The sequence below is a fragment of the Hemiscyllium ocellatum genome, chromosome 10 (genome assembly GCF_020745735.1).
Source record: "Hemiscyllium ocellatum isolate sHemOce1 chromosome 10, sHemOce1.pat.X.cur, whole genome shotgun sequence".
NCBI lineage: Eukaryota > Metazoa > Chordata > Chondrichthyes > Orectolobiformes > Hemiscylliidae > Hemiscyllium > Hemiscyllium ocellatum.
In genome coordinates this window covers 105,800,938-105,826,708 of record NC_083410.1, presented here as the reverse complement: position 1 = coordinate 105,826,708, position 25,771 = coordinate 105,800,938, and the positions used below count along the sequence as shown (strand labels likewise).

General features: G+C 43.0%; 1 protein-coding gene across 1 annotated transcript in view; it reads left to right on the top strand.

The window, feature by feature from the left end:
• ankef1a (ankyrin repeat and EF-hand domain containing 1a) overlaps window positions 1-25,771 on the top strand; it is a 41,604-nt gene that overhangs the window by 3,595 nt on the left and 12,238 nt on the right. Inside the window, exons 2-5 of the mRNA XM_060831167.1 lie at window positions 14,851-15,050; window positions 18,748-18,897; window positions 20,943-21,066; window positions 23,414-24,236. Coding sequence (XP_060687150.1) covers window positions 14,851-15,050; window positions 18,748-18,897; window positions 20,943-21,066; window positions 23,414-24,236 — 1,297 coding nt within the window. The remainder of the gene's footprint in view (window positions 1-14,850; window positions 15,051-18,747; window positions 18,898-20,942; window positions 21,067-23,413; window positions 24,237-25,771) is intronic.

Below are 25,771 nucleotides of genomic sequence, written 5' to 3'. Positions count from 1 at the left end.
TACCTTTGAGCCAGTTCTGTAAGCAAATGACTAGTTCTCCCTGTATTCCATGAGATCTAACCTTGCTAATCAGTCTCCCACGGGGAACCTTGTTGAACAATTTGGAGGCAAAGGGTAAGATTCCAATGTGCAAATTCTGGCCCATACCGCTGGGTGAATTGGAACCCCCAAAGTAATTTCCATATCAGATGAAATGTGAAAATATAAAATAAAGCTCAAATTTGACTCCATCTCACTCACTTCCAATTTTAACAAACCTGGGACAAGGAGGCAGGAAGTCAGCCTGCTCTAAGGATTCACTTTTTTTTATTATTAATTCACAAGATATGGGCATCACTGGCCAGGCCCACATTTATTGCCCATTCATAATTGGCAAGAGGGTAGTTAAGAGTCAATCACATTGCTGTTGGTCTGGGGTCACAAGCTGGCCAGACCATGCAATGATGGCAGATTTTCCCTGAAGGCCATCAGTGAGCCAGATAGGTTTTTTTTCCCCCTGACTGTTAACAGACTCTTAATTCCAGATTATGAATTGAATCCAAATTCCACTCTCTGCTGGGGCAGGATTTGAGCCAAGGTTCCCAAAGCATTATCAGGGATCTCTGGATTAAGAGTCCAGTGATAATACCACTAGGCTATTGCCTCCCATTGATTACATACCAGGCAATGTACCAGGCAAAGTGTCAGATCTCTCAGTGGGAGAGCATTTCAGTGATAGTGATCACAACTCCCTGACCTTTACTATAGTCATTGAGGGGGATAGGAGCAGACAGTATGGGAAACTAGGCAGAGGTGGGTACAGCAGGTGCTGGAGATTAGAGTCAAGATTAAAGTGGCGCTGGAAAAGCGCAGTAAGTCAGGCAGCATCTGAGAAGCAGGAAAATTTTTGTTTCGGGCAAAAACCCTTCATCAGGAATGAGCCTGGGAACCTCGGGGTTGGAGAGATAAATGGGAGGGGGTGGGGCTGGGAAGAAGGTAGCTGAGAGTGCAATAGGTGGATGGAGGTGAGGATAAAGGTGATAAGTCAGAGAGAAGGGTGGAGCAGATAGGGGGAAGAAAGATTAACAGGTGGGACAGGTCATGAGGATGGTGCTGAGCTGGAAGGTTGGAACTGGGGTAAGGTGGGGGAGAGGGGAAATGAGGAAACTAGTGAAGTCCACATTGATGTCATATTGAAGGGTTCCGAGGCAGAAGATGTGGCATTCTTGGTCAAGGCATCGGGTGGTGAGGGAGTGGCAGTGGAGGAGGCCCAGGACCTGCATGTCCTCGGCAGAGTGGGAGGGGTGTTGAAATGTTTGGCCATGGGGCAGTGGGGTTGATTGGTGCGGGTGTCCCAGAGATGTTCTCTGAAGCGTTCTGCGAGAAAGCATCCGGTCTCCACATCAGGAGACCACATCAGGAGCAACAGATACAATAAATGACATGTTTGGAAGTGCAGGTGAAACCTTGATGGATGTGGAAGGCTCCTTTGGGGCCTTGGATGGAGGTGAGGGAGGAGGTGTGGGTGCAGGTTTTAATTTGGGAAGGAGGAATAACAGTGCTGTTAGGCAGGAACTGTGGGGCATAAATTGGGAACAGATATTCTCAGGGAAATGTATGACTGAAATGTGGAGGTTATTTAGGGAGCACTTGCTGCAAGTGCTGAATAGGTTTGTCCCACTGAGGAAAGGAAAGGATGGTAGGGTGAAGGAACCTTGGATGACAAGAGATGTGGAAATTCAAGTCAAGAGGAAGAAGGAAATATACTTAAGGTGAGGAAGCAATGATCAGACAGGGCTCTCGAGGGTTACAAGGTAGCCAGGAAGGAACTAAAGAATGGACTTAAGAGAGCTAGAAGGCGGCATGACCACTAGGATTAAGGAAAACCCTAAGGCTTCCTACACTTATGTGAGGAACAGGAAGATGGCCAGAGTGAGAATGGGGCTTATCAGGGATAGTGGAGGGAACGTTTGCTTGGAGTCGGAGGAGGTAGGAGAAGTGCTTAGTGAATACTTTGCTTTAGTATTCAGTGGTGAGAGGGACCTTGTCATTTGTGAGGATGGCGTGAAACGTTGGAACAGGTTGATGTTAAGAAGGAGCATGTGCTGGAAATTTTGAAAAACATGAGAATAGATAAGTCCCCTGGGCCAGATGCGATATACTCACAGTTACTGCAGGAAGTGATGGAAGAGAGTTCTGTGCCTTTAGAGATGATCTTTGCGTCCTCACTGTCCACTGGAGTAGTACCAGATGATTGGAGAGTGGCAAATGTCATTCTCTTTTCAAGAAAGGGAATAGGGATAACCCTGGGAATTATAGACCAGTCAGACTTACATCAGTGGTGGGCAAATTATTGGAAAGGATTCTGAGAGACAGGTTTTATGATAATTTGGACAAGCATAGCTTGATTAGAGATAGTCAGCGTGGCTTTGCGAGGGGCAGGTCATGCCTCACAAGCCTTACTGAATTCTTTGAGAATATGACAAAACATATTGATGAATTTTGAGCAGTGGTGTATATGGATTTTAGTAAGGTGTTTGATAATGTTCCCCATGGTAGATTATTTCAGAAAATAATCTACCATGTGATACAGGGAAATTTGGCTATCTGGATACAGAATTGGCTATCCGATAGAAGACAGTGGGAAAGTATTCAGCCTGGAGTGCACTAACCAGAGGTGTTCCACAGGGATCTGTTCTGGAATCTTTGCTCTTTGTGATTTTTATAAATGACTTGGATGAGGAAGTGAAAGAGTGGGTTAGTAAGTTTGCCAATGATACGAAGGTTGGCAGAGTTTTGGATGTTGTGGCGGCTGTTGTAAGTTGCAACGGGACAATGACAGGATACAGAGCTGGGCTGAGAAGCGGCAGATGGAATTCAACCTGGAAAAGTATGAAATGATTCATTTTGGAAGGTTGAATTTGAACGCAGATTACAAGGTTAAAAGCAGGATTCTTGGCACTGTGAGAAATAGAGGGATCTTAGGGTCCATGTCCATAAATCCATCAAAGTTGCCACCCAAGTTGATAAGGTTGTTAAGAAGGCATATGGTGTGTTGGCTTTCATTAGCCTTGGGATTTGAGTTGAAAAGCTGCGAGGTTATGCTACAGTTCTATTGAGCTCAGGTTAGACCACACTTGGAATATTGTGTTCAGTTCTGGTCACCTTATCATAGGAAGGATGTGGAAGCTTTTGAGAGAGTGCAGAGGAAATTTACCAGGATGCTGCCTGGACTAGAGGGCATGTCTTATGAAGAAAGGTTGAGGGAGCTAGGGCTTTTCTCATTGGAGCGAAGAAGGATGTGAGGTGACTTGATAGAGGTGTACAAGATAATGAAAGGCAAAGACAGAGTGGATAGCCAGAGTTTTTCCCAGGGTGGAAATGGCTATCACGAGGAGGTATAATTTTAAGGTGATTGGAAGAAGGTCTAGGGCACATGTCAGATAGGTTCTTCACACAGAAAGTGGTGAATGTGTGGAATGCACTGCTAGCAATGTTAGTAGAGTCGGATACATTAGGGACACTTAAGCAACTCTTGGATAGGCACATGGAAGATAGTAAAATTTAGGGTATGAGGGTTAGTTTGATCTTAGAGTAGGATAAGAGGTCAGCACAACATCAAGAGCCATTGGGCTCTCTTGAGAATGCCCTGATGAGTACAGAATGAAAAGCTGTGACAAAATGATTTTTTCAGCAGTACACGTTTATGCTTATCATGTGGCAGTTATATAGTGATTATGCAGTATGTCACCTAGTCTTCTGATTTTCTATTGAAATGTATTTATTGTTGATGATGTAAAGACAGACTACTACTTGTGATTGATATTCTCAGGTCTTGAAGTGTGTTGAAATTTATCGTGCTATTCTAGTGATAATCTTTAGTGTATGCTCTCTTGTTACCAACTTGACAAGAAATGGAAACAATATTTGATTATGTATCAATGGATGTTTTTTCACAGTCTTGAAAGCCTCTGCTTGTTCTGTGTTTATCAGTGCACTGCCACAATCTCCCAATTCTGCTGTCAACCTAGTGAATTGTCATATATCCTATTTGTAGCCCGATACCCTCCCTATAAAAGACTTGCATTTATATGCGATTGTTTGCAATCTCAGGATGCCCCAAAGTGCTTTATAGGTCCATTAAGTGCTTTTTTGAAGTGTGGTCCCTGTTGCAATATAGGAAACACAGCAGCCAGATTTGACACAGCAAGCTCCCATAAACAACAATTTGATAATGATCATATTATCTGATTTAATGTTAATGGTGATATTTATTGAAGGGCATATATTCATTGGAACATTAGGAGTAATCTCCCCACTTTCATCAAAATGGTACTATGCACTCTTTTAATTGACATTGATGAGCAAGTAAGCAGATAGTCTCTTAATTAGAACTTCTTGCACAGAAGCACATCCTCAGTCAGTGTGCAGGTCTCCCTCGGTACTAGTACAGAAGCCTAGATTTTTCAGCTGAAGCATTTGAAGAGGGATTTAATTCCCATACCATTCTGACTGAGAGACAGGAACAATACCAACTGAATCACAACTGGTAGTGTTACCGTAGTCTACAAAGCTGCTTTCAATACTTAACTATGATCTAATCAATATACAATACATATTCAGTGCCTTTTCTTTAATATGCAATGCTTGTATGTTGAAAATAGTGAATGCCTTTTCACAGAGTTCTCTCGCTGCCCTGCCACCTTTGAAAGTCTACTTATACGCACTTTTTTCACATAGTAAAGAACCTTACTGTTTTAGATCCAATTCCTTTTCTCTCCAAGAATGTAATAATTTATAATCTATTTTTCACAATAAACTGGACATGCACCCAATGGCTACTCAATTAACTTGTTACTATATATAAGATCCAGTTACCTATATATCTGGACATTTCTACCTAATTCTTTTCTTAAATCTCTACGCATTTTTCATTCTCTATGTAACTCCATCTATAATAATCTTTTTTAATAGATATTTATATTGAAAATTTAACATGTTTTTACAAGCTTACAAATAAAAAAAACACAAGTACAAACACTAATATACAATTAAATATTAAATAAATAATAGACAAAATATGTCAAACAAAAAGAGATACAGAGAAAAAAAGGAAAAATCTACCTAATCCTATAGAAGTACAAATTCTTTCACCATTTATCCCAACAAATGCTGTTTCATATTTCACTACATTGAACTGTATCTTTAAACTATCTGCCTAATCTACCATCACTTGTTCTTACTGATGGCTGCACCCTCTAATTTTGTACCTTGGGATCCTTATTCAGTTAAAAAATGAGGTCTGCAGATGCTGGAGATCACAGCTGAAAATGTGTTGCTGGAATTCCTGATGAAGGGCTTATGCCTGAAACGTCGAATTTCCTATTCCTTGGATGCTGCCTAACCTGCTGTGCTTTAACCAGCAACACATTTTCATCCTTATTCAGTTGCAGATTTAAGGCAAGCAAACAGATGCAATTAGAAATTTGGTCCAACTCGTCCACACTGGCCAGATATCTTGTCCCATTAATCTAGTCCCATTTGCCAGCATGTGGCCATATCCCTCTAAACTCCTCTATACCCCTTTTAAATGTTGCAAAGATTAGAGATGATCTCTCCACTTTCATCAAAATGGTACCATCCAATATTTTAAATTGACATTGGTAAGCAGGTAAGCAAGTAGTGTCTTAATTAGAACTTAATGCACAAAAGCAGCACTTCAGTCAGTGCAGGTCTCCCTCGGTACTAGAACGGAAGCCTAGACCAGCTTCCACAACTCTTCATGCAACACAATTCATATATGCACCACCCTCTGTGTGAAAGAGTTGTCCCTTATGTCCCTTTTAATCTTTCCCCTTCAACCTAACCAATGCCCTCTAGTTTTGGACTCCCCAACCCTGGGAAAAAGAGGTTGGCTATTCATCTCATCCATGCCTCTCATGATTTTATAAATGTCGATGACGTCTCCCCTCAGCCTCTAACACACCAGGGAAAACAGCCCCAGTTTATTTAGATCAAACTCCTCAACCCTGGCATATTCCTTCAGTTGTACCAAAAGCTTGATGCACCAGAGTGCCTGTGTTCTGTATGGGTGGAGTTTCAGCTTAGCTTGTCGATGAACCCATTCAAACTCATTACTTTAAAAACAGGCAAAGGCACTATATGAATACAAGTTATGGCCAACACAGCAAGTAAGTGTCCATTGACCTGTTATTGCGTAATCAGACATTGAAATGGATGGAGACGGACACATTCAAAGCCGGACAAAGGCATGCACAAGCCAGAGATGGACACTGTTACAAACACACATACACAAAGTCATGAACAAATGCCAACTAGCAAAGCTATATACAGACAAACACTGTCACAAATGCCACATGAACTGATGCACTCTGTTAAAAATAAACATAAATGTTAGGCAACATGTGTTAAAACTTAACAAGTTAACACCTTAATAACAAGTCTTTTTTGATTTATTGTTGGGATGTGCACATCACTGGCACAGACTGTATTGCTCATGTCCCCTAATGGCCTTTGAGGAAGTGGCGGTGAGTCACCTTCTTGAGCTGCTACAATCCATGTGATGTAGGTGAATCCACAGTGCTGTTTGGGAGGATGTTTCTGAATTTTGACCCTGGAATAGTGAGGAGCACATTTCTAAGTCAGGATAGTGTACAGTTTGAAGGGGATATTGCGGGTGGTTATGTTTCCATGCATATGCTGTCCTTGTCCTTCCTAAATGGTAGAGTTTGTCGGTTTGGAAAGTTTTGTCAAAGAAGCCCTGGGAAATTTCTGGCTAATGCTTCCCATCTAGGGATTTTTTTTTGTTAATTGACAGATTGTCAAGAAGATTAACAAGGAACAAAAATAATCTGTCTGTTAATTAATGTTTCAAAGATAGCATCACTTCCACAGCAGCCAAAAATAGTATTGTACAAAATTGAATGAGATTTGTTTACACATTGTCATCTCTTTGCAGTGTTGCAGCTAGGGCCTGTTCCACAGACAAAGGCACATGGCACCCTGTATTCCTGCTGTGGACCCCAGTAAATTGGCCTTGTGCCTTGCTCTCCCTCAAGTAAATCAGCTTTTTTGCTGCTCTTCGCTGCTGCATTGATGACATTGCAATTGCATGGGTGGTGAAAGCAGCCCCTGCAGTTAGAGTGGCAATGAATGTAGCCCAGTTTTAAAATCAGCAACTTTGCTTTCTGTCAAATTTCCTGCGGCCCTGCTCTTGCAGAGTATTCGCGTCACCTGGATCACACCACATGCCGTTTGTAGGATCTTGCCTGTGCTCATTTCAGCTTCTGCATTTACCAAAATCACAATACGCAGTTAGAGGGGATGTTTTCACCAAGAGGATGGTGTGAATCTGGAACTCACTGCCTGTTAGCGTTGTGGAGGCAGAAGCTCGCATAACATTTAAGAACTATTCAGATGTGCACTTGCCATACCAAGGTGTACCAGGTTATGGGCCAAATGCTGGAAAATGGGATTAGAATAGTGTTATGGACCAGGCCAGACCCCCTCAAAACATTTCAGGTAAGTAGCCCAGACCCTAACTTTGCTAGTTATTTTAAGCAGGTTAATGTGGATATTCCAGGAAGGATGCAGATGGTCAAACCTCACAGTTTTAAACAAAACAGAGTTTATTTACAAGATTACCAAATGAAACACAAACAAAAGAGAACAAAATACTGAATAACGTAACCTGTCCGAAAACCCAGCAGATCATCCCAACTTAATGATGATGTTGCAAATACTTGCGACGATCCCCATAAACACCCTTTGGCACAAAAGGTAAAATCAAACATAGGGTCTTATAGGAAAGATGTCAGAGAGAAAGGGGGATCAGCCTGGACCTCCCTCTTTGGGTCTAGCAGCTTTTACAGCTGCCTGATCGCTTTATAGCCAGGCTGCCAAAAGCCAAATCAAATCAGAGAAAAGCTGAGCTGGAAGAACTGGCCACTCCCCTTTCATTGTACTGAGGCAGTATCTGTTAGCTATAATCAAATTGGCCCTAAAACCCTTCAACTTAGACTTTTTGGAGTCTGTGTCTTTTACGATCTCTCTGAAAAAAAAACAAGGGCACCATAATTTTGTTAAAGGAGCAGCTTCGTCACAATGGTTAGGTGATCGTTTTTGACTGGCACAGAAATTATGGGCTGAAGGGCGTTTTGCTGTGCTTTAGGTTGCAATGATGATATAAAATCTTGCCAAAAGTAAGCCCAAATACCCAACTCATTGAGCTTGCAGTAGGTAAGCATCCATTGCAGTCCAAAGACCAGTAACACACACGGAAAACCTGCATGTAGTTCTTTCAAAACCAGCATGTGGCTTATTAATTAACAAAGCAAAAGCTCTGCTGTCAGTCTCATGCAGTTTTGGTAAGTAACCAAGAGTAATTAATTGGTTGCAAATTATGTTTGGACATTGTAATATCATGAAAGTTAGTGCACAAATGAGAGTTCTTTCATTTTTTTGTTCAACATTTATCAGTGACCGCAGCATTAAATCAGGGAACTCCATTTTTGTGTTCTTGTGGCTGTATTACATTCAAAGGAAGAAGCAGATTTACCTGAGGGAGAAAAATGGCGATTATAATTGCATCTGTAACATTTAGACACCAAGATTCTAGAACCATAGAGTCCCTACAGTACAGATGGAAGCCATTCAGCCCATCGAATCTGCACCAACCTTCTGAAGAGCTTACAACTAAGAACCATTGACACTCCCCGAACCTCATAACCATGCATTTCCCATGGCCACTCCATCTAACCTGCACATCTTTGGATTATGGGAGGAAACCGGAGCATCCAGAGGAAATACACCTAGATACAAGGAGAATGTGCAAACGCCACATAATCATAGAACCCCTACAGTGTGGAAGCAGGCCATTCAGCCCATCAAGTCCGAAGAGCATCCGACCCCAGATCCACCCTATACCCATAACCTTGCATTTCCCATGGCTAACCTACCTAACATGCACATTCCTGGACAATACATAGCAATTTAGCATGGCCAATCCACCTAACTTGCCATCTTTCGAGTATGGGAGGAAACTGGAGTACCAGGAGGAAACCCACAGGGGGGAATTGAACCCTTGTTGTTGGTATCACTAATCTACCATCCAACCACTGACCTAACCTCCCAGGCAGCTTGTCATTTTATTTACTGCAGTCAAGTTTCAGTTTTTAAACCACTTAAACTTAATAAACAGACCATCAGAGATTATAGTTCACATGGGAGACTGTTGTGAAGTCATATCAGACTAGAGTAAGATCAGGGCCAGTCAAGGACAGTAGTGGATAGTTGTGCGTGGAGTCCGAGGAGATGGGGAGGCGCTAAATAAATATTGTTTGTCAGTATTCACACAGGAAAAGGCAATGTTGTTGAGGAGAATACTGAGATACAGGCTACTAGACTAGATGGTATTGAAGTCATAAGGACGAGGCATTAGCAATCCTGGAAAGCGTGAAAATAGATAAGTCCCCTGGGCTGGATGGGATATATCCTAGGATTCGCTAAGAAGCTAGGGAGGAAATTGCAGAGCCTTTGGCTTTGATCTTTATGTCATCATTGTCGATTGGGATAGTGCCAGAAGACGAGGATAGCAAATGTTGGCCCCATGTTCAAGAAGGGGAGTAGACAACCCTGGTAATTATAGACCAATGAGCCTTACTTCAGGTGTGGGTGAAGTGTTGAAAAGGATTATAAGAGACAGGATTTATAATCATCTAGAAAGGAATAATTTGATTAAGGATAGTCAACACTGTTTGGTGAAGTGTAGATTATACCTCTTCTTTAAGAAGGTGACCAAACAGGTGGATTTCAGCAAAACGTTTGCGAAGTTCCCCACGATAGGCTATTGCAGAAAATACGAAGGCATGGGATTGACGGTGATTAAGCAGCTTAGATCAGAAATTGGCTAGTTGTAAGAAGACAGAGGGTGGTGGTTGATTGGAAATGTTCATCCTGGAAAATTTGTGTACCGCAAGGATCTGTTTTGGGGCCACTGATGTTTGTCATTTTACAAATGACCTGGGTGAGAGTGTAGAAGGATGGGTTAGTAAATTTGCGGATGACACTAAGATCAGTGGAGTTGTGGACAGTGAGAAAGGATGTTACAGGTTACAGAGGGTCATAGTTAAGCTGCAGTGCTGGGCTGAGTGTTGGCAAATGCAGTTTAATGCAGAAATGTGTGTCATGATTCACTTTGGAAGGAGTAACAGGAATACAGAGTACTGGGCTAATGGTAAGATTCTTGGTAGTGTGGATGAGCAGAGAGATCTCAGTGTCCATGTGCATACTTCCCTGAAAGTTGCCACCAAGGTTGATAGAGTTGTTAAGAAGGCATAAAGTGTGTTAGCTTTTATTGGTAGAGAAATTGAGTTTCAAAGCCATGAGGTCATGTTGCAGCTATACAAACTCTGCTGTGGCTGCACTTGGAGTATTGTGTACTGTCCTGGTCACTGAATTATAAGAAGGATGTGGAAGCATTGGAAAGGGTGCAGAGGAGATTTATCAGGATGTTGCCTGGTATAGAGGGAAGGTCTTATGAAGAAAGGCTGAAGGACCTGAGGATGTTTTCGTTAGAGAGAACAAGGCTGAGAGGTGATTTATTAGAGACATACAAGATGATCAGAGGATTAGATAGGGTGGACGGTGAGAGCATTTTCCCTCAGATGGCGATGGCCAGCACAAGGGGACATGGCTTTAAATTGAGGGGTGATAGATATAGGACAGATGTCAGAGGTAGGTTCTTTACTCCAAGACTAGTAAGGGCATGGAACACCCTGCCTGCAACAGTAGTAGGCTCACCAACTTTCAGGGCATTTAAAGGGACATTGAATAAACATGATAATGGAATAGTATAGGTTGGACGGGCTTCAGATTGGCTGTACAGGTAGGGGCAACATTGAAGGCCGAAGGGCCTGTACTACACTGTAATGTTCTATGATCTATGGTTTCTGATGATGGACAATGTTCACTTTTGGTTATAAGCTACTCACTAAGGAGGGCAGCATTGCTCACCTAATGTGCATTGCTGCAGGTCAGTGCAGCTATAACAAATGGGAATAACTTCAGGAGGAACATCGTTTAAGGGTAAAGTACTGCGGATGATGAAAATCTGAACTGAGAACAGAAAGTGCTGGAGAAACTCAACAGGTCAGGCAGCAAAGTTCATATTTCAAGTTTGGTATGACTCTTCTTCAGTGAGAAGGATTAGGTTTAGGCTGAAGAAGACTCATATCGGTCATAAAATATTTCTCTCTCCACAGGTGCTATCAGAGCTGTTGAGTTTCTCCAGAATTCTGTGTTTGGTATTTTAAGAGTTTTGATTCTCTGACTCCTCTTCATCATTGGTGCCCCCTAAATTCCTGAATAAAATGTGCAAATGCTAAGTTTGAAAATGATTGAACCACCAGTAGTATAAGCAGACCACGAATCTTGAGCTTATCCAAAGCTCAGCTGCCTGTATCCTCAGGTAAAAAATGAGGTCTGCAGATGCTGGAGATCACAGCTGAAAATGTGTTGCTGGTTAAAGCACAGCAGGTTAGGTAGCATCCAAGGAATAGGAAATTCGACGTTTTGGGCATAAGCCCTATCCTCACTTCAACCAAGACTCCTGTTCGTTGGCTAGAATCGGTACTTACTCTGACAGGTATCTGATTTTAAAGCTCTCATCCCTGTTTATATTTGCCACTGTGACCTTGTCCTCCCTATGCCTGTTACCTGTTTCCTGCAATCCCATAACCTTCTGGGATTTCTGCACACCTCCAATTCTGGTTTCTTTAGCTTCCCTGATTTTAATTGCTTCACAGTTGGTGGTCAAGTCTTCAGCTGCCAAAGCCCTCAGCTCTGGCATTCCCTCCCCACATCTGTCTCTGCCTCACTGACTCTCTTTCCTCCTCAAAACCTATCGCGCTGATACCATCTTTTGAGGCTTGATGCCAAATTTTATTTGGTCAGGCAGCAGCCGAGGAGCAGGGAAATCGACGTTTCGGGCAAAGGCCCTTCATCAGGAATGAGGCAAGGAGCATCCGGGGTGGAGAGATAAATGGGAGGGAAGTGGAGCTGGAGAGAAGGTAATCAAGAGTACAATAAGTGGATGGAGGTGGGGATGAAGGTGATAGGTCGGAGAGGAGGATGGAGCAGATAAGTGGGAAGGAAGATTGGCAAGTAGGACAGGTCATGAGGATGGTGCTAAACTGGCAGGTTGGAACTGGGGTAAGGTCCATCCTCATGACTTGTCCTACCTGCCAAGCTTCCTTCCCACCTCTCCACTCCACCCTCCTCTCTGACCTATCACCTTCCTCCCCATCTCCATCCACCTATCGCACTCTTGGCTACCTTCTCCCCAGCTCCATTTCCCTCCCATTTATCCCTCCACCCCGGAGGCTCCTTGTCTCATTCCTGATGAAGGGCTTTTTGCCCGAAATGTTGATTTTCCTGCTCCTTGGATGCTGCCTGACCTGCTGTGCTTTTCCAGCACCACTCTAATCTAGACTTTGATCTCCAGCATCTGCAGTCCTCACTTTCGCCTTGTTAAATTTTATTTGGTTATTGCTGCCATGAAGCACCTTAAGACATTCCCTACGTTGCAATGCTATATAAATGCATGTTATTGTTGCTATTTGGCCCTGCTTTTCAACAATGCTTTAACAATTCAAATACCATTAGAATACTTTTAGGTTCCTTTTCATCTATCACACTTTTTAATGTAGTAAAGAAAAAGCCCAAGGTCCATAGACTAAACCAAGATGCGTAAGGAGGTTTTAGGACATTCAGTACATCCTATGAAGCACCTCGGCAGGAGGAAAGAGAGAAGTAGACAAGTCAGAAGGTTCAGGAAAGGAATTCCAGAGCTTAAGACCCAGGCAACTGAAGGTTTCGCCATCAGTGCTGGAGCAACAAAGCTCTGAGAAGTGCAGGGGACTAGTATTGGAGTGGAGGGAGCAAAGATCACAGTGAATCATGTGGAAGAATGAGTTAACTGTACCAATACTCTGTCAAGGGCTACTGAGCATGTGCATAAAGAGCTATGTTTTGATGACAAAGCAAAATACTGCAGATGCTGGAAATATGGAATAAATTCAGAAAGTACTGGAGGAACTTAGCGGGTCTGGCAGCATCCTGTGGAGAGAAAATTAAGTCTGGTATGACTCTTCTTCAGATTTTTTGATGACATTGGATCACATGGGGCTGAGTCCTGATGAAAGAAGGCATGAGCAACGCACCTGCTGTACCTTGTGTCTGTATGTATCCCATAAACAACAAATGTCAACAGCTTTATTTGGCATTGTGTTCAGTCCTCATCTCTCTCAAGCTCTGTGAATGGGGCTTCCCAAAGTGGGGATCGGGTGAAGGATCACAAGCTGAAAGTTTAGGGTCGCAAGCTCTGTGGCTACAAAAGCCACTATGGAGTTGTGACCAAATGATAACAGTTATATAACTGTGCTCCATCCCAAACAATCCTCACGGAGGGATTGGGACAATTTTCAAGCCTCTAAATCGCGTCACAGAGAAAACCTGTTTGGTAAGCTCCTGCCTTCAAAGCTACAGGTTGTTGGGCTCGAGGTTTTGGGGAGCAGCAAAAACATGGAAGAATTTCAAAGCCAGGATAAGGATGTTAAAATGGCATAGAGGAGCAATAGGAGAATATGGCAGGTTATGTGGATAAATGCATAGTACAAGAGGGAGAACTTCAGATGTTTGGGACATTGGCCCCAACTCTGAGACAGATAGGACCTAGTCTACAAAGCCAGCAGCATGAACAGTACAGTTTTCACAACAGCCCATACTCCAAGGCATTATTGCAGGTACAATTATTTTGTAATATAAACACAGCAAGAGGAATGTGCACCTGTGAAAACTGTAATTAAAGTAATTGCATTTATAGTGACAGCCACCAAGGTAGTAATCTGACCATAACATAATAGACTGTAATTCAAATGGCAATATAATCTTTTGATCATGTTGTAGCTACTATAACGACAACTTAGCTCCTGAATGTTTCACTGCCACAAAGAGTAGACATGCCTTAGCTTGTGGTGATGATAATCATCTAAAGAACTCGTTTATAAATAGAAACTTCTGAAGATCATAATAATGTGCCTTGGTGGAAGTCATTTTGAATGCACATTGGTGATTGCATTTGAAACAGCGAAATAAACTCTGTCAGAAATTTGTGAAATTTATTATTATTTTTCTTTGTTTGCATGTTACTTACACTGTTTTACGGGTTTGACCATATCAATGACAACTTCATGAAACAATGACTTTGTCATGTATTGACGAGCTGAAAAATCAAACATATTAATTTAATTATTTAATTCTGTATTACCGAGAGACAAGATTATTTATTAGTATTGAAATTACATAATTCTGTCCAACTGGTAGAACGCTTCACTAATTTCAGCAAGTAGATTTTGAAAGAATTATCTCCAAATGTGCAATCAACACCAAGTTATGTTTGCACCTTTGAATTACTGAGGATGCTAAACACCACTGCAGGCAGGTCTTGGTGTGTTGGGTGAATGGACCTGTGTTTGCAAATGATGTTTAGAAGTTTGCTGTTTCAATGGATTGCCCATGGCAACGACAACTTTACTGACACAGAGAAACAGTGGTTTTGTCATGTAACTGAAAAATCAACCTTATTCTTTTGACATATTAAATAGGCATTCCCTTTTCAGGGAACCAGTTGTAAAAGATTTACCAGGTCACTCTCCATAGGCTTACCTCCGCTGTCATGAAGCTGAAGCAAGCAGGTTTTAAGCTATCATATTATAACAGCAACAGAACTGTTTTTGGCCTATGTGTTTTTTTCTTTGTCTCTGATGCATTCTTTTTCAAACCATTTTGCAGGCATTTTATATTACTGTATTGCTCCCACTATCCGTCACCTTCATTGCTTAGAGATTTCTCTTGCGCACGGAGCTGATGTTAACAATTGCTCACATGATGGAAAGCCAGTCTTCTTGTTGGCCTGTGAACAGGCCGCAGCCTGCACCGAAATGTGTCTGCAGATATTAGAGAAAGGTGCTGACCCAAATTCCAAGTTTGAGGTAAGGACATGCTAACCAATCAACCTGAGTCTATCACCTACTCAATGGCATTGAGATGAACAAGGAAGTGACATAAGAAATTCGACTTAGATATTTTGGGTAACATGACATGGATGTATAAGATGACAAAATAAGCCATCAGAAAGTCCACTTGCTCCAAATTATTCATCTATCTAGAAGAATGAAAAACTTGTACATTCAATATAATGCAGGATGAAGCCATTCCACTCATAGTATTCGTTTGGTGGACCTATACAATTTATCATACACATCTGCTCTTTCCCTTAAAAAAGTTCTCTTCAAACACTTCACCAGTTTGATTGTCCAATTTAGAGTAGACCGCTGAACAGGGAAAGACATTTAAGAAACAATTAGATAAATGGAAATGGAGGAATTTTCAGGTTTTCTGGGTGGCTAACTCAAAATGGAGATGAATGGTCTTATTGATCTAATATATTTTAATTTTATACTTTTGTTATTTTCTTCCAATATCTACTACAAAACCAAACAAATAAGCAGGAGTGGGCATTTCACTCTGCAGAACCAGCTTCATCATTCAATAAGATAATGGCTCATCTGATTGTGGCTTCAACTCCACATGCCCACCTTCCCACAATAACCTTTGAGATCTATGTCAGACAAGAATCTATCTATCTTCGATTTAAAAACACACTCAATGACACTACCTCCAACCCTCTCTGGCGAAGAGAATTGCAAAGAGAAATGACGCTTTGAGCGAAGACACTTCGCCGAATTTCTGTCTTAGCTGGGACACCCCTTATGTTTGAACTGTGCCCCCTTGTTCTCGTCTCTCCCATAAGGGGAAACAGTTTTTCAGGATTTCATTTGTGTCAACAACCTTGCAATTATATGCTTTGAGTTTCTTCTGCCTCTGTCTTGTCCATTTCCAGGATTATTTTTTGATCATTTTATATTTGCTTGGTTCCTTTATCAGACTTCTCTGATTTTCTGACATTATTTATTAGCAGGAGTGCAATATTCATGACAAAAATAATGATGAACAACATTTTCAGTCATTTATTAATAACCACCAGTAGTTAATTATTAATTTTAATGGGTATGGTAACATCTGGACGAGTTTATCTACCAGAGACCTGGACTAATGACCCAGAGATGTGAGTTTAAATCTGACTATGGTAGCTGTGGAATTTAAATAATTAAATAAGTGCAGAAGAAAGCTAGTATTAGCAATGGTAACCATGAGATGACATACAAAAGAAAATGTAGTTCACAATTATTTTGGGAAGGAAATCTGCTGTTCTTTCCCAACTTTGGTCTTTTGGGACTCCAGATCCACAGTGATATAGTTATCTCGTGGCTGCCCTCTGGAATATTCTAGCAAATCACTCCACTTGTAGAGGGGTGAGCAATAAATGCAGAGCTTGGAAGTGACTATTCTGAATGAATCACCTTCAGTTATGCATCATAGCTGTTGGATTTTTTTGATATTGAAACATCAAGGTACAATTCTAGAAATCAAATTGATGATTTAACCAAAGGATATTAGCATTGGTATTCTGGCAAGCTAAGATCAAAATGGTTGAAGAATCTTCTTTATTCACAGTTGAATGGGATGACCATTGAACAAATGCTAGTGTCCTTCTTCAAACCAGCTCTAAGAGTATTCTCCTGCAAAGCCAACTGCAATGGACAAGATGCTGTGTCTCCCCACGTAGGCCTGTTTCCTCAACTCTCAAAAGGTCAGCTTGGGAGAAGCTGATTGAATTGGAATATGAAAGGCAGGAAGCAGAGCCGATTGTTTTAAGAAGTATGTTTTTGCCTCAGCCAAGTCAACAGAGCAGTAGTTAAGATAAGAGTCCTGAAAGTCCACAAAGGTTCTAGACTCTCATCTATATTCTGAAGGAAGAACAGTGGGGTCGTTCACCCCAACCCCAAGGAATAGTAGCCAGTAATTTTCAGCCATTGGTTCCATGTCCTGAGAGAATGACAGCTGTCCACCAGAGTTACAGATACCCAGGCAGTGCTATCCAGCAGCTCTGCAACAACTTGTTCACTGACACTCAGTTTGGTTCGATCAGAGCCATTCAGCTCCTGGCTTCAGTATAGCCTTCATTTAAATATGGACAGAACTGAATTCCAGACGCAAGGTGAGAGTGATTGCCTTTGACATCAAGGTTACTTTTAACTGTGTGATAAAAGGAACCCAAGCAAAATTAGATTCAATGGGAATCAGGGGAAAAAACTTCTCTACCAATTAGAATCATACCTGGCACAGAGGATGATGCTATTGTTGCTGGAATCAGTCATCTCAGCTCCAGGTCATCTCTGCAGGGGTTCCTCAGGATAGTGTCTTAGGCTCAGCCATTATCAACTACATCATCAATGACATTGTCTCCATCACAAGGTCCGAAGTGGAGATGTTTACCAATGATTGCACAATGTTCAGCATCATTCACGACTCCTCAGATACTGAAACAGTCCATGTCCGAATGGGACATTTTCCATGCTTGGGCTGACAAACAGCATGTAACATTTGTGTCACACAAGTGCCAGGGAATGACCATCTCCAATGACAGAATCTATTATTGGCCCTTGACATTCAATGGCATCATCATCACTGAATTCTTCACTATCAAAATCCTAGAGGCTCCCACTGACTAGTCAAATAACTACTGTGGCTGCAAGAGCAAGTAAAAGGCTAGAAATCTTGCAGTACGAGTAACTTACCCCCAACTTTCCAAAGCCTGTCTACCATCTGCATGGCACAAGTCAGGAATGTGATGGAGTACTCCCCACTCACCTGGATGAGTGCAGCTTCAACAACATTCAAGAAGCTGGACACTATATGGATTGGCACCACATCCACAAATATTCATTCCCTCCACCACCAATGCCCAATAGTGGTATTGTGCACAATCTACAAATTGCCTAGCAGTAACTTGCCAAGGATCCTTAACTAGCACCTTCCAAACTCCTAAGCACTATCTCTCGAATGAGGTAGTGGTTAGGAATACAGTACATGGGAACATCAACTCCTGCAAGTTCCCCTCCAAGCCACTTACCATCTTGACTTGGAAATATATCACCGTTCCTTCAGTGTCACTGGGTTGGCACCGTGGCTCAGTGGTTAGCACTGCTGCCTCACAGCACCAGGGTCCCAGGTTTGACTCTAGCCTTGGGTGACTGTCTGTGTGGAGTTTGCACATTCTCCCTGTGTCTGCGTGGGTTTTCTCCGGGTTTCCTCCCACAGTCCAAAAGATGTGCAGGTCAGGGTGAATTGGCCATGCTAAATTGTCCATAGTGTTAGGTGCATTAGTCAGAGGGAGGTGGGTCTGGGTGGGTTACTTTTTAGAGGGTCAGTGTGGACTGGTTGGGCCGAAAGGCCTGTTTCCAGGCTGTAGGGAATCTAATCTAAAAAATCCTGGAATTCCCTCCCTGAAGGCATTTGCTGTGTGTCCCTACAGCAAATGGACTGCCGTGGTTCAAGAAGGCAGCTCACCACCCATCTCCTTGAAGGCAACTTGGGATGGGCGATAAACACTGGCCTAACTAGCGATGCCCACATCCTGTAAATGAACTTTAAAATATCCTATCGTGTGATTAGTTTACTTACTGAATAATAATTTGACCTCATTACTGACCAGTGATGACAACGTTAAGTTCCTTTGTAGCTTGGGTTTGATAAATGTTTCCATATTTTTAATTACTTTTGTAGGCAACAGGACACACTGCATTAATGGAAGCATCAAGGGAAGGGGCAATTGAAGTTGTGTGTGCTATCCTGGAGAAAGGATGTGAGATTAATGTTCTACAAAATGAACGGTACAACGCTGCCCATTTTGCTGCCCAAGGGGGACACTTTGAGGTACAATAATTGAAAAATTGCAAATATCCACTGATGTTACTTTAGTCATTGAATTAACTCTAACTACACAATTAAATTGTGAAAACAATTCCCCGGATTTTGTACAACCTTTGCAGTCCACAGATGCAGAATTTGCTGTCAGTAATTCTAGGCATCTCCAGTGGATGTGCTGTTGAGCTGTCTTTGGACAGAGGCGAACAGGATATTACTGAACTGAAGGCATCTTTCATTCTTTACCCTCAGTCTCAGTGTAAACCCTTGCAAAGTTACAGCGAGCAGAACAAGATGTGACTGGGTGTTTGGCAGTATGCGCAGGTCATGGTGACTGATGAGCAGCCCCAAGTGATTTTTCTATTTGTTGAATGACAGATGTCTCCATTATGACAAGAATTTCACACTGTTAGATAATGACTAAGTGAATGATATTCTAGCTCATACCTTAATCCCATGTGCACATCTGAATCTTTAAGCTTGATATCTGTAAAATTTAAAATTAATGACAAAATTTAAAATTAACCATGGTGGCTCAGTGGTTAGCACTGCTGCCTCACAGCGCCAGGGACTAAAGTTGATTCCACCCTCAGGCAACTGTCTGTGTGGAGTTTGCATACTCCCTCTGTGTCTGCGTGAGTTTCCTCCGGGTGCTCCAGTTTCATCCCACAGTCCAGAGACGTGCAGGTCAGGTGGATTGGCCACGCTAAATTACCCATAGAGTCCAGGGATGTGCAGGCTAGGTGGATTAGCCTTGGGAAATGCAAGGTTACAGGGATGGGGTAGGTGGATGGGTCTGGGTGGGATGCACTTCAGAGGGTTGGTGAGGACTCAATGGTCTGAATGGCCTCTTTCAGCACTGTAGGGATTCTGTGATTCTTGAATGTTAATCTCAATCTCTGAGTTCTGGAGAAGAGTCATACCAGACTTGAAACTATCACTGTTTCTCTGTCTACAGATCCTATTAGGCTTCTCCAGTGTTCTCTATGTTTTGTTTTTGATCACAGACTCAATGGTCAAACATCCTGTGCTTTCCGGGGGAAAGAATTCCAATGATTCGCAACACCCTGAGTGAGAACATTTCTCCTCACCTCAATACAAAATGGCTGACCTTTTATCCTGAGGCCTTGACCTCTAATGTAAGGCTCTCCAACCAAATGGTCCCTCAAATCAGTTTGGTCAAGCCCCCTCAAAATCTTATACATGAGTCCTGCCATCACAGGAATCAGTCTGGGACTCTCAAAATCTTGCATTTCAATCAAATCATTGCTCATTCTTCTGAACTCCAGAGAAAGTAGGCAAATTCTACTTCTATGATGGTGGTAGGTAAGACTTAGGGGAAAGACAAAAAGGTAGCTGAAATCTTGCCACCCCATTACCCAACTGAAAGGAATCAAATCCTGCTCCAAAGATGTTTCAGCTGGTATTCTACAACTATACTGCAACCAATTCTTGGCTTTGAAACAATTGTAAGTCCCAAGTCTACACTTTATCACCTAAGTTGCAGATAGAATTGCTAAAAAAGACCTACTTAAGTATCAAGCAGTGGATGACAATATGATTGTTGGAATTGTATTGTACAACATTTGTGGCCTGGTATATCACTGGGGTTTTGTTGCAAATGTGGATTAATATTTTGTCAAAATGATGCTTCATGTAACTTTGTGTTGCTGCCTCTATCAGTCAAGTTGTTTAAAAAGTTGAAGGAAGTCCCTAGAAAATTCATTTCCTCAAATCATTCCAATTCGTCACCTATACTTGTAATTAACTTCCATGGTGCAATCATAAATGGTACATTCATGATGGAAAGAATTAAAAGTACAGTGGTGAGCACTGCTGCCTCACCTTGCCAGGGACCCAGGTTCAATTCCACCCTTGGGTGACTGTCTGTATGGAGTTTGACATTCTCCCCGTGTCTGTGTGGGTTTTTTCCGATGTTCCGGTTTCATCCGACAGTCCAAAGATGTGTAGGTTAAGGGGATTAGCCATAGGAAATGTGGGTTAGGCTAGGGGGGGTGGATATGTTGCTTGCTTACATGTGTGTCTTTATTTAGGTGATTCGTGCCTTGGTTGCTCATGACTGTGACATTGATGTTATCAATTTGGATGGAAACTCAGCTTTACATCTGGCAGCGTTGGGCGGCTTTGTTGACACTGCCAGGTTCCTGGCACAAAGAGGTACAGAAATGAAACTCTTGAGCTGAGGGAAATGCACAATCTAGACTCATCTGTTCTCATGGGGGAGTCTTAACTTTTTGATGCAGTGTGTGTACACCCAGTGGCTTGTTGGGAAATCCAGAAGTCTCTATTGGTGTTTTAACCATGCACCCCTTTAGAAACCAGGCCAATCACCCGTCTGACTCAGCCCGCTTAATACGCAAGGAAAGTGCAACACGCCCTGAACTCCAAACTGAATTCCAGGGGAACCAAAGGTTGCAGGAACAATGCAGGAACATAGATGTGAGGAATGTCAGCTCAACTATGATCCTAACGCATTGCAGCAGCAGGGGACAGAATGGCATATTCCAATCCCAATTTCTTTGGACTTATAAGGTCTGCCTGACTTTCATGGGCATATCGTGCTTGCAGGCCTGCATTGGTCCATTGCTTAAAGAGAGAGAGAGAGAGAATGGCACAAAGGGTGTCCATTTGGTCCATCATGCTCAAAAGCTATGCAGTTAGCCACACAGATGCTGAAAACTTTCTTCCTTCAAGTATTCATTTACTTTCCAGTTTGAGAGTTACTGTGGAATCTGCTTCCCCTGACTTCTCAGGCAGAGTATTCCTAATCCCAACATGTTGCCAGGGTTGGAGGGTTTGAGCTATAGGGAGAAGCTGAATAGGCTGGGACTACTTTCTCTAGAGCCTTGGAGGCCGAAGGATGGTTTATAAAATCATGAGAGGCATAGATAGGGTAAATAATCAATGTCTTTTCCATAGGGGAAGGGAGTCCAAAACTAGAGGCCACAGGCTTAAGATGAAAGGGGAAAGATTTAAAAGGGATCTAAGGACAACTTTTTTAAGCAGAGTGTGGTGCTTGTATGGAATGATCTGCTAGATGAAGTGGTGGAGGCTGGTACAATTACATTTAAAAAGCATCTGATTGAGTATATGAATAGGAAAGGTTGAGAGGGATTTGGGCCAAATGCTGGCAAATAGGACTGGATTAATTTAGGATATCTGGTCAGCATGGACAGGATGGACCGAAGGGTCTGCTTCTGTGCTGTACATCTCTATGATTCTATTACTTTAAAGCAGGCAGGAACAGGAGTTAGGAAGCAGGCACCCACCAGAGATCCAAAGAAATTGTCCCTGACTTACAATAAGTGCACCAGGGTTGGGGTGGGAGGAGTTTCAGTTTGGCAGGGGCTGGGACAAGAGAGGTTCTGGAGCACAGAAGAGCTCTCTTGTTTCTCCTAGATCCCAAGTTAGCTTCCCAAGTTCTAAAATATATCACTTGCCTTGACCTCTGCTGCCACTCTCCACCAGGTCCCTGCAGCAGCTTCAATAGCTCGCCACAACTTTAAGATGCAAATGCAATTTCAGAATTGGCAAAGGTGAGAATGCTGCCTGGTGTGAACACAGTTCAACCCATTGGGTCTGTGCTGACTCTTCCAAAAAGCTGTCCAAATAGTCCCAATCTCTGTTCTTTCTCTGCCATCCTGCAAATAGAGGTTTATAAAATCATTCAGAGTATAGATAGGGTTCGTGGTAGATGTCTTTTCTCTGGGATGGGGGATTTCAGGACTAGAGAGCACATTCTTAATGTGAAAGGAGTGTGTTTTAAAACAGAAATAAGAGGAAAAGTTTTTACAGAGAGGGTGGTTTGCGTGAAAATGAACTTTCTCAGCAAGTGGTGGATGTGGGTACAATTACGACGTTTAAAAGACATTTGGATAACTACATGAATAGGAAAGGTTTGGAGGGATTTGAGCCAAGTGCGAGCAGGTGGGGCTCGTTTAGTTTGGGATAATGTTTGACATGGAGTGGTTGGACCGAAGGATCTGTTTCTATGCTTATGACTCTGTAAGGAGGTATTTCCAGTTCAAATTTCAGATCAGTAAGTCACCTATCATAACATCTCCCACGCTCTGTTCCTGATGATCAAGGTTTAAATTGACCCTCTATCTCGATTTCAACAGGACTCCTTTAGAGCAGGATAAAAGGTCTGCCAGATGATGGCACTCAGCAGTAAAGTGGTTTTGATACAGCCACAGCTAAGGATGGTTAGAAAATCCTGCAGGGGCCCTTAAATTTACAATTTACAGAGTTTCCAATATGTGTCATCAGGTGTGAATTCCTCAAACACATCTGACTGAATTGTCAAGAAGGAACATTATTGACCCTCAGTATGTTAGCCAAGTGCGCAGGGGTGGAGTAGTAGCGTCATAATGTCCTCCTGCAAGATGGAAAATGGCCCGCTCAGCCTACTTTACTGACCGAAAAGAAAACGCTGTTAAGTTTTTAGCAGGGCACAGCTTGCAATTCCTTTCTAATTTGATCTCTCGGCTTTCTTTCCCCTCAGGGAGCAACCCCAAAATGAAAAACCTGCAGCAAAAGACCCCAACAGCTGCCGCAAAAGCCAACGGTCATAAAGCTGTGTCGAAGGAACTCCGCAAGGTTGAGCGCCTCCTCACCAAGTACGCCAAGCCCGACGTGAAAAATCCCAATGCACCCTGGGCTATCCGGCTCTATGACTGGTCGATGTATCACGAGCTCGCACTTCGGAATCTATTTGCCACTGTGGACAGAGGTGATGGCACCTTGGCGAGGGAGGATTTTGCCGCCATCCTTATGGAGAAAAACGCGCCAATGGCAGAAGAAGAAATAGCTGCCCTAATATCCGCCCATGACAAGGGCCGGACCGGAGTCATCGATATCAACGAGTTCTTCAAAGGCACAAAGTACCTCGAAAAGGTTTTCCTTATGTCTTCATATGAGCCCAAGAAGAAAAAGGGAAAGAAGGGAAAACGTGGGAAAAAGGGAAAAGTCGTGATACCCATACCGATTTGCACCCTTCCTGAAGAACATATGATTCGGCGGGAGGATGGGGGCCCACCAGAGTTTATGATCGAAAGCCACAAGACATTCACGGATAGAAATCGATTCAGTCGTGATAATCCACCCCAGCATCCTCTGCAAGATGACTCTGCATGGTACTTGGACAAACCAGAAAAGGTCTACACAAATATTAACTATGCAGCGAGAGCGGAGGATATGCAATCATTAAAGAAAGCATTTATCCAGGGAGTGCCAGTTGATGTGCAGGACAAATTTTTTACCACTCCACTTATGGCAGCCTGTGCGGAAGGGAATTATGCACTTGCCAAATACCTCATCGAATCAAAGTATGCCTGACTCCTTTTCTAGCTGCTGTTAAAAGTAATCTGGCATTGATTTTATTGAAGCAGTATTTCTGCACACTTAATTTGATGGTTGATTTCACCAAGCCTTTGAGGGGAACAGATGGGCAAATTGAGAGAAACTAGATTGTGGCCCACAAATTGTAGCGACGTTCAAGTAGGAGATCGTAAAAGTTTGGAACATCCTTCCACAAATGACAATTGGTCCGTCAATTTGTTAATTTTGTATCTGAGATTGATAGACTTTTGTTCACCAATGATATTAGAGTGATGAGGGCAAAGCCAGGCATGTGGAGTCAGATTACAGATCAGGTTTGATCTGACTGAGTGGCTGAGTAGGCTCGAAAGGCGAGATGAAAATGTGTTGCTGGTTAAAGCACAGCAGGTCAGGCAGCATCCAAGGAATAGGAAATTCGACGTTTCGGGCATAAGCCCTTCATCAGGAATGAGGAGAGGGTGCCAGGCAGGTTAAGATAAAAGGTAGGGAGGAGGGACTTGGGGGAGGGGCGATGGAGATGTGATAGGTGGAAGGAGGTCAAGGTGAGGGTGATAAGCCGGAGTGGGGTGGGGGCGGAGAGGTCAGGAAGAGGATTGCAGGTTAGGAGGGCGGTGCTGAGTTGAGGGAACCGACTGAGACAAGGTGGGGGGAGGGGAAATGAGGAAACTGGAGAAATCCGAGTTCATCCCTTGTGGTTGGAGGGTTCCCAGGCGGAAGATGAGTCCGTGTGGGATCAGTCGGTTCCGTAGGCAGGTGCTGAGGAAGGAGATGTGGCTGTGATAGCGAGTCCTCTTGCAAGGATGCCTTCCTTCTGCGAATCCTCTTGCAAGGATGCCTTCCTTGAAGAAGCTCTCTTCCTCCCTCTACAAGGATTTCAGTGAGTCTCTCTCTCACTGCACCCCCCAGGTCATCTCCTCTGCACAGAAACTCTTCAGCCACGTTCTCAAACAGACTCGCTATCACAGCCACATCTCCTTCCTCAGCACCTGCCTACGGAACCGACTGATCCCACACGGACTCATCTTCCGCCTGGGAACCCTCCAACCACAAGGGATGAACTCGGATTTCTCCAGTTTCCTCATTTCCCCTCCCCCCACCTTGTCTCAGTCGGTTCCCTCAACTCAGCACCGCCCTCCTAACCTGCAATCTTCTTCCTAACCTCTCCGCCCCCACCCCACTCCGGCCTATCACCCTCACCTTGACCTCCTTCCATCTATCACATCTCCATCGCCCCTCCCCCAAGTCCCTCCTCCCTACCTTTTATCTTAACCTGCCTGGCACCCTCTCCTCATTCCTGATGAAGGGCTTATGCCCGAAACGTCGAATTTCCCATTCTTTGGATGCTGCCTGACCTGCTGTGCTTTAACCAGCAACACATTTTCAACTGTGATCTCCAGCATCTGCGGACCTCATTTTTTACTCGAAAGGCGAGATGGCCTACTTGTAGCCATAGAGTCATACAGCATTGAATCAGACCCTTCAGTCCAAACAATCCATGCTGACCATAATCCCAAAATGAATT